Source organism: Carettochelys insculpta, chromosome 23 (assembly GCF_033958435.1).
Source record: "Carettochelys insculpta isolate YL-2023 chromosome 23, ASM3395843v1, whole genome shotgun sequence".
Classification (NCBI taxonomy): Eukaryota; Metazoa; Chordata; order Testudines; family Carettochelyidae; genus Carettochelys; species Carettochelys insculpta.
Window position 1 is genome coordinate 7,447,737 of NC_134159.1, and position 13,264 is coordinate 7,461,000.

A 13,264-nucleotide genomic window follows, 5' to 3' on the forward strand; every position below is an offset into this window, starting at 1 on the left:
GACCCACTTCTTCAGATCATAGCCAAACCAGAACCATGATCTGAAGAAGTGGGTCTGTCCCACCAAAGCTCATCACCTAATAAACTATTTTGTTAGTCTTTAAAGTGCTACTGGACCGCTTTTTTGTTTTGATAGTACATAGACTAGCACAGCTATCTCTCTGTTACTACTTCTGATAGATCTGAAGTGGATCTGTCCCATGAAAACTCATCACCTAACAAAACCATTTTGTTAGTGTTTAAAGTGCTACATGACTGCTAGTCTGTACTCTAACAAAACAAAACAGCAGGGCTACCTCTCCGTTACTACGAAAAAGAAGGTGGAGCCAAAAATAGAAATATTTGAAATGGAAATAGAGGTTGAAAAGGTTGGAATTTTGTAACGTATTATATTAAAAGACCGATATGATGGAAAGAGATTAAAGATAAATAACGTAGAGAAGGCAAATTGAGGTGAATTGTTACCTCTCAATATAAGACCAAAGGGATGGTCAGTTAAAACTGAATGCATCTAAATGAACTTGCGGAGTTCACTGTTGTGTACTACTGATGCCAAAATGTTGCAGGTGTTTTTAAAGGTTTAGACCACTCTAGAGATGACCAGAAGGTTTATACAAAATGTTTCTTGTGCTCCCTTCTCGTCCCCTCCCAATACACTACCCTCCCCTCTGCTCTGTAGGCCCGACGTCCCCCCCGCCCTTAGCCCCGGGCTCACCCCCATCAACCTGCATCCGCTCCCCCTACCCAATACCCCCCACTCCCTCGTCCTGGGGCTCCTCAGTCCCTCCCACACCGCAGCTCTTCCCCCGTCAGAGCCCCTCCTACCTTCCTCCTCCCGGCAGGTCAGCGCCGCATCCCGCCTGCTGGCGGCCCCGCCCCCGCGGCGCTGGGCGGGAGATTTGGGCTCCGCCTGAGAGGACGTGCCGCGCGCGCCATGGAGGCGGCGGGGGAGCCGGAGCGCGAGCGCCTCTTGCACACTCAGGTAGATGAGGGGAGGCGGAGCCCCTCCCCCCCCGAGAGTGGTTGTTCTCCTTTGTATCCCGTGAGTGGCACCGCCCCAAGTGGCTCTTTCCTCTATGCCGCCCCCGGGGCTGCCACCCTCCCTGCAATGCCCCTGGCTGGGGCCAGCATCCCTCTCCCCTCAGTCCCCTCCCCTTCCTCGGGTCTTGTCCTCCCCACCCTCCTGCCCTTACTTCGCTCTCTCCCCCGCAGGCCTCTTCGGGACACCCCTCCCTCCGTGCACCTTCTTCTGGGTAGCAGCTCTGTCCATTCCCCCCTTCCCCAGCCGTCCCTGGTTCTTTCTCACCCCTCTTTAGAGACTGGAGAGCCTCGGTTTTATACAGGCCCTCTCCGAGATCCCGCCTGGCCCCCGGGCCACTCCCAGCTTTTCATGCCCCTAACCATAATAAACATATAAAATGACCCATAAAAACAAAATAAGGCACCGAGAAGAGTGAGATGTAATTTTAATATTAATAATTCAGAGGCTTTTTCTGCGCAGATGCACTAATTACTAAGGGATGTGCATGAAAACAAGTGCGGAAACTTGCCAAATGCCAAAAAATTAACCAGCGTCTAAATCTGAGGGCCCGCTTGCCTTCCTGCTCCCCTTCTGATTGGCCCTTATATAGGGGTGGGCTTCTCATATGCACCCTTGAAAATCCCTATGCCACAAAGAGTCATTTAATCCATTTCTAGAGCTCTTGTGTTCCCTCCAGTTCTTTTCCACCCACTTGCATTGTGGGACAGTGCTCTCCTAATTTTCTTCCTATGGGTTTGAATGCCATAGTGGTATGTGCAAATAATGTCATGCCAGTATCTGAACTGATACCTGTCTAGCCTCTCTTGTTCTATAATAATAAATGGCTCTATGTTATATAAATCACAATTTGGAAGGTACCCCACGTAATTAAATTTTGATTTTCCTAATGGAAGAATCAAAGATCAAACTGTCCAGAGGAAACAAGAAAGGCATTTAAAAATGAGTACATCTTAGCAGTATGAGACAGACTAGGAGTAGCTGTTGCTTATCCGTTTACTATTTTTATTGTGCTTTTTTTGATCCTCTCCCACAAAATTAAATTATGGATGTTGGACAGAGCATACAGCTCTCAAATCTTGATTCTTCAACCATTTGCCATCTGCTGCAGTACTTAGTACTGTGAATATACATAGACTCTTCTGAGTGGCAAGTTCTATATATGTATATAAAGCCCAGATCCTCAGAAGTGTTTAGGCTCCTGACTTCAATTGAAATAACTGGAAATTAGGAGCCTAAAAACCTTTGATCATCTGGGCATAAGTATTTGCCAGATGGATGAGGCCCTGCAGATGGCCTCAGAGTTGCTTAGCATCTGCAACACCTGCTGACATGGAAGGTAAAGATGCCCCTCCCTGGATCAGAACAATAAAGAGGATTTACTTTTTTATACACTTTTATATATAAAGGAGATTAGTTATACAAAGACAGTTTGAGCTCATTTTGAATTTAAAAGGAAAAAATGTTGGTTCCAAACCTAAGTAAGCAGAAAATATCAAAGTTAATTTGTAATAGAAAAGCAAAGGGCAAGATATCATTAATGCTGTGATTTGAGCATTCATTATTTGAATATTTTAGTAATACATTAATTTGTTTTAATGTCTTGCTATCCTTAAGAAACCTAGGGCTTTCCTAGTAATAATATATTTTATGTTGTTTGTCTTGTCCTTTCCCATTCCATTCCCATTGCAGTTATTTAGATACAGTGTATCTGTATGCAAGAACAAGTGCATAATTGTTTTGGATTATTTCAGAGGCTAAAGGCTGCAGTTCACTACACTGTTGGTTGTCTGTGCCAAGAAGTTGCAGAAGATAAAGACATTCAGTTCAGCAAACAAACCATTGCAGCTATTTCAGAGATCACCTTCAGGCAATGTGGTATGCCCATACGTATCTATATTTGTAAGCAGCAACAATCACTAGAGATAAAGTGGTTTTTTAAATTAATAGAACTAGAATTACATGTAAGGAGTAAACTGTGTCCTTGGTCACTTCTAAAGAGTATGAGAAATATTAACTTTATTTTCTTGGCATGATGGAGAGGGGAGTACTGAACACAGGTACATAACCTCAGATATGGTTTCATTTATGCAACAAAATGGCCTGCATTAAGAAACTGGTCTCAAGAAATGTATGTATATTGATAATGGTTCCAGTTAACATGGTTCATAAGTGTCCACTTAACCTCCACACAGGGGCTGTTCAATCCCTGCTCCATCCTAGGTCCTGCCCTCACTTTGCCCCTTTCCCCCCAGTCTTTGCCACCTTCCTTGCCCAGCCTCCTCCTGCCCTGCTGTCTCCTCTTGCTGCAGATCAGCTGTTTGTGGCACTCTGTAAGTGTTGGGAAGGCAGGGGTGGAGTAGGTCGACAGTGTCTCCAGCTCAGGAGGTGTGGGGTGAGGAAGGTAGTCTGCCAGGCCCAGAGTGATTGCTCCACACCCACTAATTTTTCCCTGTGAATGTTCCCATCTGTGAGCACCCAGAGAGTTTTACATATCAGAGAGGTAGCCAAGTTAGTCTGTATCTTCAAAAACAACAAGAAGTCCTGTGGCATCTTATAGACTAACAGATATTTTGGAGCATAAGCTTTCGTGGGCAAAGACCCGCTTCATCATATGCATGAGTAAGGGGGTTTCAGAGGAGGATTTAGTGGCTGATGGCTGGTATTACAATACAGAGACAGCCTTTTGTAACTGCAGGGATGAAGCTTGCCTTTATTATTGTGTACCATTCAGTCTCTTAAAACAATGTTTTCTGCACTTAAGTGTAACTGTTGAAGCATATAAACCCTTAGTCCATCTGGAGAGCTTCTGTTTGCTTAGCATATATCTGATCTGGGTCTACTTATCAAGTCAAGCTTATTGTTCATTTCTTCCCTAACTAGATATTATCATGTATAATTGTCCAGCAGGCTTCACTGTGGTTTTATATCTAGCCTTTGAATGAAATAAATGCAATTAAAGGAATACTTGTTTAAAAAAAAAAAAAAGACCCCAGGGTCATGGCTATTTTGCATGCATTTCAAAGATCCACTTGTATTACTTGCAATAGTTGAGTATAAGGCCCAAAGCATGTCATCTTCTCCTCAGGTACTTCTGCTATAGAGTAATGATGTAGACTGGGCCCACTTCAGTAGTGTAACAAGTAACCATAATAATGTTTAGCACTTACAGAGGTTTTTTAACATTAATCACTTGATATTAGACGTAAGTGTTTGGCCAAAGCATGTGGCTTATGGGCCTAACATTCAAGTTTGTGGTACTTAAACTCTTGGGAGCACAGTTCAAATTTTAGCAGAACACCGCAACTCATCACACTTCTAAGGTAGGTGAGTATGTGTAATGTATTTTGCGGTATGTGTTTTTCAGACTGAGACCTTAAACTTGTGAGGTCCTCTTTGCTCTGCATGCCTATTAAAGGTGTAAGGGCAAAATCTATAGCAGTGGTTTATTGCTATTATGTAATCATGCACAGAGACATGCCCTGGTGTCCCTATCCAAAAATATCCATCACTTCCCCTTGCTGTTGCACACGATATTTTGCAGGGGTGATGCCTTTCATACTTAGGGATGGTGGCATTTCAGCACTGTTGCTTGTTATGTACTTTCTGAAATGCTTTGGTTAAAAGTTGTTCTGTACATGTGACATTGTTGACCACTATGATTGCTACAGAAGTGAAATAGATGTTTTAACTGTGTCAAATGTTTTTTTAATTTTTCTTTCAGAAACTTTTGCAAAAGACCTTGAAATGTTTGCAAGGTAGGCACTGCGGGAACATGTCCTTACAAAGTGTTGGTGTTATGGATTTGGAATAACCTCTTTCTCATGCCCTCTCGCATTGTACTCCTGTACTTTCTTCAAGGCGCCCAGCCTGCTTTTCCTTTGGTAACTGTTTGTGATACTAGGTAACAGATATTGAAGCTATGCTGAATTAGAATGTAGCTCTTGTTTGGTAGGGGTCAAGAGTTTCAGTTATTAAATCTGAGTGCACTGTCTGTATTGGTAACTTTTATTCAAATCTGTCAGAGCATTTTCCAAAGTTCTCTGAGTGCTTCACTCAAACTGTTTCACGGATGGGACTCTAGATAATACTGTGTCATGTTTTTCCCCTGTATCTGTTGGTCTCAGAATTGCTTTGTCAGTTTGTACCAAGGAGGGAAAAATAGACACAATACAAAATAAATACCTAGAAGATAAGAAACAGGTTTTATTGAAACTTGCTTCCTGAGTGTGGGTGAATTGTGTTCCAATGGAATTACATGAAGGTGTATGGATAAATACAGCACAAAAGCCTCAGTCAGAGGTTATCATTTTGCTGTACTTGTTAGCAATGAATAGTGCTTCCTGAAGAACAGATAAATACTGTAGTTTGCTTTCAGCTTGTAAAAATTCTGTTGTGTGATGTGCCTGTGATTTATTCTTCTCTGTTCAATCAGAATTGTGGATAACAGAAAATTATTGCTATTGAATGGTTTGTTAAACCATTTGAATGATTGAGGACTGTAGAGACTGAAGCATTTCATTGTATCAACAAGTCGGAGGACTGTTGGCACCAAATTTCTCCCCAGTGTATTATTTGTGTTTGCAAAAACCCTGAGGATTTTAAATCTCTTTTGGGTCATCTGTGAATTTGCTTTAAACTGATAGCTATCTGTAACTCTGCTCTTTATAACATGAAGTGACCAAGCATCCTTGCATCTGTTTATTGCCACTCCTGCTTGTACAAAGGACTACTGTTAAAATTGCCTTCTGTTCCCAGCTGCTGGGATTGTCATTACCCTCTTTGAATCCCACATCTTTGAAATCAAGTTCAAGTTTGTTGTCCACGCTGTCAAGAGCCTGCACAACTCCATCCCTCTCTGCATTTTTACTTTCATTGATCTTCCAGGGCCTTGTTTCTAAACACCTCTCTGCAGCCTGCTTGCTCTTGTCTTACACCTTGTTCTTTGCTATCTGGAACACCTCTTTCAGAACTGCTTTCTCCTGGCTTCTCTTGAGGCGTTCCCCTCCCTGCATATATCAGCTGCCTAAGTGGCTGCCTGCTTGCCAGCACTTTCTTCCTTTGCGTTGCTGGAAGGCTGTATTTTTTGCAAATGATGGTTTTAAATCAGTGTCTTCAGATGACAAGGAAATGACTTGTCATTTAAATGAGTGGGACTAGATGACTCACAAGCTCTGAATAGCAACGAAGGGTCCTGTGGCACCTTATAGACTAACAGAAAAGTTTTGAGCATGAGCTTTCATGAGCACAGACTCACTGATGAAGTGAGTCTGTGCTCACGAAAGCTCATGCTCAAAACTTTTCTGTTAGTCTATAAGGTGCCACAGGACCCTTTGTTGCTGTTACAGATCCAGACTAACACGGCTACCCCTCTGATACTTGACACCATGCAAAGCTGTGAATAGTCACAGAGAGGTAGTTGTGGTAGTTTGTAACTTCACAAAATGAAAAGCAGTCATGTAGCACTTTAAAGACTAACAAAATAATTTATTGGGTGATGAGCTTTCATGGGGCAGACCCACTTCTTCAGACCTGGAATAGTCTATTTCTTCAATTAGCCTTCTCTAATATAAACACAGATTAGCATGCACATATCAGTTCACTATTCGAGATCTGAAGAAGTGGGTCTGCCTCATGAAAGCTCATCACCAAATAAAGTATTTTGTTAATCTTTAAAGTGCTACATGACTTCTTTTTTGTTTTGTGACACTCTGATTGCTTAGCAGTATGGGTGTGTCTTAGCAAGCTGAACTAGGGAGCTTAAAGTGGTGATGGGGATTCAGTAGGTGGCACTGAGAGTCAATACAGACCCCCAAAAATAAGATATTAGAGCAGTGGTTCCCAAACTTTTTGGCATTATGTCCCCCTTTTGATTTTTGAGACGCCCTCATGCCCCTCCACCTCATTTTTTTATCATGGGCTGGCCAGCCACCCCAGCTGCCTGTCAGCCATCTGCCTGAGCCCCTCCCCTCCCCCAAAGCCAGACGCTGCCAGCCCCTCATCTAAACATATCCTCCTCCCCCCACAACCCACACTCACTCATCTTTGCAGGAGGCAGCTAGCTCCACGTGGGTCTTCACTGGGTGTCTGCTTTTTATAGTGGCTGTGCCAGGTCACCAATGTGAAATGACAGGGGCTGAGAGCTAGCAGCAAGGGCCGATTCTTTCTTGGGGTGGGAGGAATGACTGGGGTGGCTGGAATTTCTTCATGCACCACCCCACCAAGGTTGAGAAGCCATGTGTTAGAGGGATCTGCATTGTTTGAAGTGCCATATGTCAGATTCTTTTCTATGTATGTTTTTCTGCTCTTGCCACAGAACATGAGCTCTTTCAACTTAACCATTAAATGGTGCGATTTAATATCTGTCTCATTTTCTTCCTAGAGAGGAAATTGTGTGTAGCATTTGGGTAGATTTTTTTTTAAACTAATATGTGCGTGCTACTCTGTGTTTGTTAGAGAAGGCTAGTTCAAGAAATGTCTTGCAGTATGATGGACCTTTCAAAGGACTGCTGTAGTGTAGACATAGCCTGGGGCTCCCAATTACCCTGTCCTGCTGAGCCAGATCCTCTGGTCTCCCCCAGCAAAGAGACAGAGTTGGGGATACTGCTCTCCTGCAAAACAATGCAGGCACTGGTTACCCATAGCTCTGATAAAGTAAAGTTCTAGAGCACAGCATCTGGGAAATCAACTCCTCAAAGGGATCCAAACCCCAAATAAATCTCTCAATCTCTGCAAAATATTTTCACAGGGAGGGCTCATTAGGTAGGTCTCCTTAACATGAAAGGGAGCTATGCAAAAAAGGGAGGTAATAACAATTTAGGCTGGGCCTTAATATGAACAAAAGAGTTTTTATTAAGCAAAACAGTAGGATTTATGTGATTATAAAAACGAGGCAGATCAGAGTGAGTTACCAAATTATATAACAGAAAATATGTAGCTAGTTCTATTCCACTAAGAATCTAGTTACTTTCAAGGTCTAACCCTAAATAGCTGTCCTTCTATCAGGTGAAAAATTCAGGTCAGAAAAGATCTTATCCTGACCTGGGTCTTCACTGTAAAGTTCTTCTCTTTCTCCTGAGGGAACGTCACACAATTTTCAACGCTGAAAACACAGATGGGAGAACACCAGATCTTCTTTATATGTTGTTTTCTTTGTGTAAAAGTATACTCCCAGATGAAGATTATGTCACTCATGTGACAATCTGCCCCTGCCCTTTTTAGGCAATTAGTCATTGCCTATTTGCAAGTCTGAATGTAGACAGCAAAGTTCTACAGATGTGGATTGGCTCCCATTGTCAGTTAAATACGGCTAGCCCCTGACAAGCCATACTCTTGCAATCTGTTCTGGTATGGCTATGATCTGAAGAAGTGGGTCTGTCCCATGAAACTTCATCACCTATTAAATTATTTTGTTAGTCTTTAAAGTGCTACTGGACTGCTTTTTTGTTTTGATGGTATGTAGACTAGCACGGCTTTCTCTCTGTTACTATTTTGCCTCAAGCATCTCTGAGTTATGCATATTTACATTCATAACCCATTTTGCCTGGAGGGGGTCTATCACAATGAATATGACAGAATGGGGTATGTTTATGTCCAATTTATGAACTTATTTCATATTATGTGTGGAAATATTGGGTGCTGTGACTGCACTGTCACAGACATGCTCACTGTCTGGGAAAGGTGTTTAACATCTTGTTGAAGGACTGAAAAGCCATCCAGGCTGCAATCTAAAGTTGTCAATTTTGATTGTGTCAATACTGACATCCCCGTGGAACAGTGCTTTCTCTAGATGGAGACCACAAGAAAGGGACAAAGCTTCTCAGAGTGCACAGAGATTGCGGCCTTACATAAGAGCAAGGTCCTATTCTGTGCAGGGTGGGGGAAGGGTAACTTTTTATGATGTGTAATAAAGACTTGCAGAAAAAGTAAGATCAGATGAGGGCAGAGACCATTTGTTATTTTCCAAGAGAGCTTTAAGAGAAAAGTTTCTGTGGTTAAGCTCTTCCTTTCTGAAGAGCTTCTTGCTGTGTTGTCCCCAAAGGAGATAAACTGCTAAATTGAAAGCCAAGTGTCAGGTTCAGGTGGAATTCTCAGGGAGCATGTGTGAGTGACTGGGAGGCTTAGGGGATCTAAGCCACTGGTTTCAGGATCTCAGTGGCTGGATTCCAGCATCACACATCCCAAGGAATGACTAGGCTCAGACATAGACAGAGTTAAGACAGGCCTATACTGTGGTGAAAAATTGATTTAAGATATGCAATTCATGTAGCTGAAGTCGACGTATCAGAAATCAATTTTTCGTGCCATCCCCACAGTGAGAAGTTGATGGGAGAAACTCTTCCATCGACTTCCCTTACTCCTTGCGTAAGGGTCTATGGTGGAGCCTGATGTTCGATTTAGCGCAGACCCTCTAGGTGCGCTAAATCAAACCCCGGAAGATCAACCACCACTGCATCGGTTTTCTGGTGAGTGTAGGTGTACCCTTAGAAATAGAGACTAGCGAGGACCCAGATATAGCCAACTGGGAATAGTAGAAAATGTTTCTCAGAGATGCTGCTATATAAGAGTTTAACATCAGTGAGGACCCCAAAACCCTTTTGAACAATGGGCTGAATTGTCCTTTGGTTAAAGGCAAGCAACAGTAACTGGAGACTTCACCATAGCTCCAAATTCCTGAAAATGTTTTCCTCTTCCCCCTAGCATCACCTTAGCTTTGCTTGGGTTCAGCTTCAAGCAGCTCCTGTTTATCTGTGAGCTGATTTAATTAAAGCCTGGGGACATCTTGGCAGTAGTGGTACAGTCAGATGTGGTGAAAGACAAGTATGTCATCTGCGTGTTGGTAGCACTGGAGTCCACGTCATCTCCCCAATTCTCCTAATGGCTATAGGTGAATAGGACTGGAGATTCTGCACAGGATGTGTCTGGCCGCAGAGGTGTAGTTTTCAATCACTACTTGTTGGATATGTTTCTCCAGGAAGGACTTTAAAACTATTTTAACACATTCCATAAACTCTGCAACCTCTTTTAGGTGGGGCACAGGAGTTTATCTCAAAGAGAGTAGTGCTTTAGGAGACTACTTGGGTTCAAAGGAGTGTGGCTTAGAGCAGGATCTGTAGGCCCAGACCACGTGAGTTTGTTCCCAGTTCTGCAATTGATTCAGTCTGTGAGTTTTAGTTAGGCAGTTTGAACTCCTGATCTTTATTTTCAATTTAGCTTGTAAAAGATTTGTGGCAGGGATCTTTTTACATCTTCAGTGAAATGTTTAGCACACTTGGGGGTGTCACAACACAAGGATATTATCTATCATTGTAGAATGTTGAGACCCTTGAATAAAAAGAAAGGTGCTGTCTAAATAGCACCTGTTTTCATGAATAAGGGTGGATAAGGGCTCTTACTGATCCATCTCATTTTAAGATGGTGCGATAAGGGTGAGAGAGCCGGGGCTTAGATATGTAGATCTTTTCACCAAGTGTGTTTTGCTACAGCTGTTATACTACAGACAAATAGGGTTCTTTTTTTAATTTCATGTAGGCATGGAAAACGAACTATAATCAATTCTGAAGACGTGAAGCTTTTGGCCAGGAGAAGCAACTCGTTGGTGAGTTTAACAACTTTTCCCTCCCTACCCCATTTTACATCTAACAAATTATATGAGTATTCCCCAGAGCATCTGCATAAAAAATGGGTGGGGGAATAGTTATCTTTATCTGGGTAATTTTTTCCTTCAATCTGAGACATGTGACGCAAGCCCATTAAGGAAGAGCTGGTGAGGACTGAAGCTTTGCTTTATATTCCTAACTATTAGATGCAGTGTAACTTAAATTGTTGAGGGGTGTTAAGGAGGGGAAGCAGGATTATTGTGCTGTCTCCATACTGGAACCTTAACTGTGTTAGTTCCAAGTCTGTGCAAACATAGATATTACTGTGTATGTTAATCAGGGAATAGAGTACAACACAGAAGACAAGGCCCTGGTCCAGCACTGGGATGTCAGGTCTCTAAGATGTTTTTACAAAGACAGCTGGTATCTGGTGTGTGGTATGTTTCTGTCTATAGATAGGAAGTTGGCCAGCTTGTTTTTTCTGGTTTTGTGTGAACAGGCTGAGTCCCCAGCAGATAACTGAATAATTCTCTATTGTTAGCTAAGGTATATCACCCAGAAGAGTGAAGAGCTTGCATCAAATAATCTGGAACAAAAAGAAAGGAAGAAGAAGAAGAAGTCCAGCGCAGCAAAAGGAAGAAGAACTTCAGATGAGCAGATGGAGGCTGCTATGGCTGAGAGTGAGGATTCCAACATGGCATGATCTTCATCTCAACCCACTTCTTCGTGTGCTATCTAATCTGTAGTATGGAGCAGGAAGGGTCCGATACTGTCCTAGGAGAACAACTGCAGCCCATTTTTATGGGAACTCAATTGGGATTTGCCTTTGTAGGGTAGCTACAGCACTAAGTCCTTAGTCTACTAGGGGAACATGACTGATGTTTTAGTTCCATCTGCAAAAAACAGGCATTGATACCAAACGCTTCTTTGAGATCATCAAAGGAAGGTTTAAAAAGATAAATACTACCATATTTTCATGTTTTTCTATTTATAGGTCCCAAAAGAGAATTTGTTTTGGAGGGTTTGCACCTCTATAGTGAGGTATCCTTTTCCAAGCCATGCAGAGCCGCTTAGTCTCTTGACCACTTTTTCTGACAATATGTCATGTCATTTGTAGTTATGTTCTTCACATTACCAGTCTGAATTGCAATACTCCACGCTTCGTTGAAATGTATAAACATTTTTCATCCATGACTCGTGTTTGTTATTCTTTTTGTCTATTAAAATACTTTTTGCTTTTTCATTTTTCCGAGTACAGTTGCTTATGTGCAACACTTCCACTTTAACTGGGATGAACAAGCTATACTTTGAGCTCCTGTGTTTAGATGAAATAGAACAGTGGTGTCCAAATGAAATTTCAAAATCACCACAGCACCTCCCCACCCCGCAACCAGGCGCCGTCCCCCTTTCCCCAGAGATTACTCACCAGGGCTGCGCTACACTAGCTGCGACTACAGCTGCACGGTGTGCATAACACAGCTTCCAGGGCAACAGGAACCTAGGGCTCAGAGCTGCAGGAGGAGCCGTCTCCACCAGTGCCCCCATGCACCTGTCCCACCAAGTGGTGGGGCGTGTGGGCGGAGGGCTCTCCATTTTGCTAGACATTGGTTTCCTGTTTGTTAAGGTCAAATGTAGCATTGGATTACTATTGCACGTGTCCTCAACCTTCTTTAGTGATGGATGGGATCTGTGATTCTGAGTCACTTCTATTATTCTTATTCTAATACACAGTGCAAAGAGAATAGCTTCTATTTTGCCCCTTTCCTGGACTTAGACATACTTTGTGCCATTCATTCATCCTTATCTATTCTAAGTTAGCACTCTGCCTTATATACTTTCTCAGCTCAATAAGACTGATATAATTCTGGAGAATATTAAGAGGAATGTCATGTAAGACCTGGGTGGTGATTGTCTTATTCTGCTCAGCCCTGAAGAGGCTGCAGCTGTACAACTTTCCCAATTCGAGATGCCACACTTTAAGAAAATGTGGCTAAATTGTAGAGAATCCAGAGTAAAGCAACAAAAATTATGAAAGTTATAAAAACCTAACCCATGTGGAAATGTTAAAAAACTGAGCATGTTTAATCTTAAGAAAAGGAGACATGGAACTGGTAAGTGTTGAAATATTTTAAGCGTTGTTATAAAGAGGACAATGATCAGGTTTTTTTTCATGTCCACAAAAGGTAGAACTAGAAGTAGTGGGCTTAATCTGCAGCAAGGGTCATTAAGGTTAGATATTTGGAAAAACTTTCTAACTCTAAAAGAAGCTAAGCTCTGGAACAGGCTTCCAAGAGACCTTGTGGAATCTACATCACTGGAAGTTTTTAAGAACAAGTTGACAGATACCTGTCGGGAATGATCTAAGTTTACTTGGTCCTCCTTAGCATAGGTGCTGGACTTGGTGAGCTTCTTTCTAGCCATACATTTCTGTGATTTAAAAACTCCTATATAATAGTAAATTAAATGACTCATTGGGCTTCTATGAGTGAATGTATCAAATGTCTTTCCCAAATTAACATATACCTTGTTTTCCTGTTCTGTTTTTCTGGGAAGATGATACATTTTCAAAGAATGGCTTGCATTAGTTATATATATATATCTCCGTAAAAGACACTCTTTGGAGAAAA

At 42.2% G+C, this 13,264-nt stretch overlaps 1 protein-coding gene across 1 annotated transcript; it reads left to right on the top strand.

The window, feature by feature from the left end:
- The first annotated feature begins 933 nt into the window (after positions 1 to 933).
- CENPS (centromere protein S) lies at positions 934 to 11,340 on the top strand. The gene is made up of 5 exons (XM_075018097.1): positions 934 to 981; positions 2,793 to 2,916; positions 4,763 to 4,796; positions 10,570 to 10,636; positions 11,179 to 11,340. Exons 1-5 carry the CDS (start codon positions 934 to 936, stop codon positions 11,338 to 11,340), a joined length of 435 nt encoding a protein of 144 aa, XP_074874198.1.
- Positions 11,341 to 13,264: the final 1,924 nt, after the last annotated feature.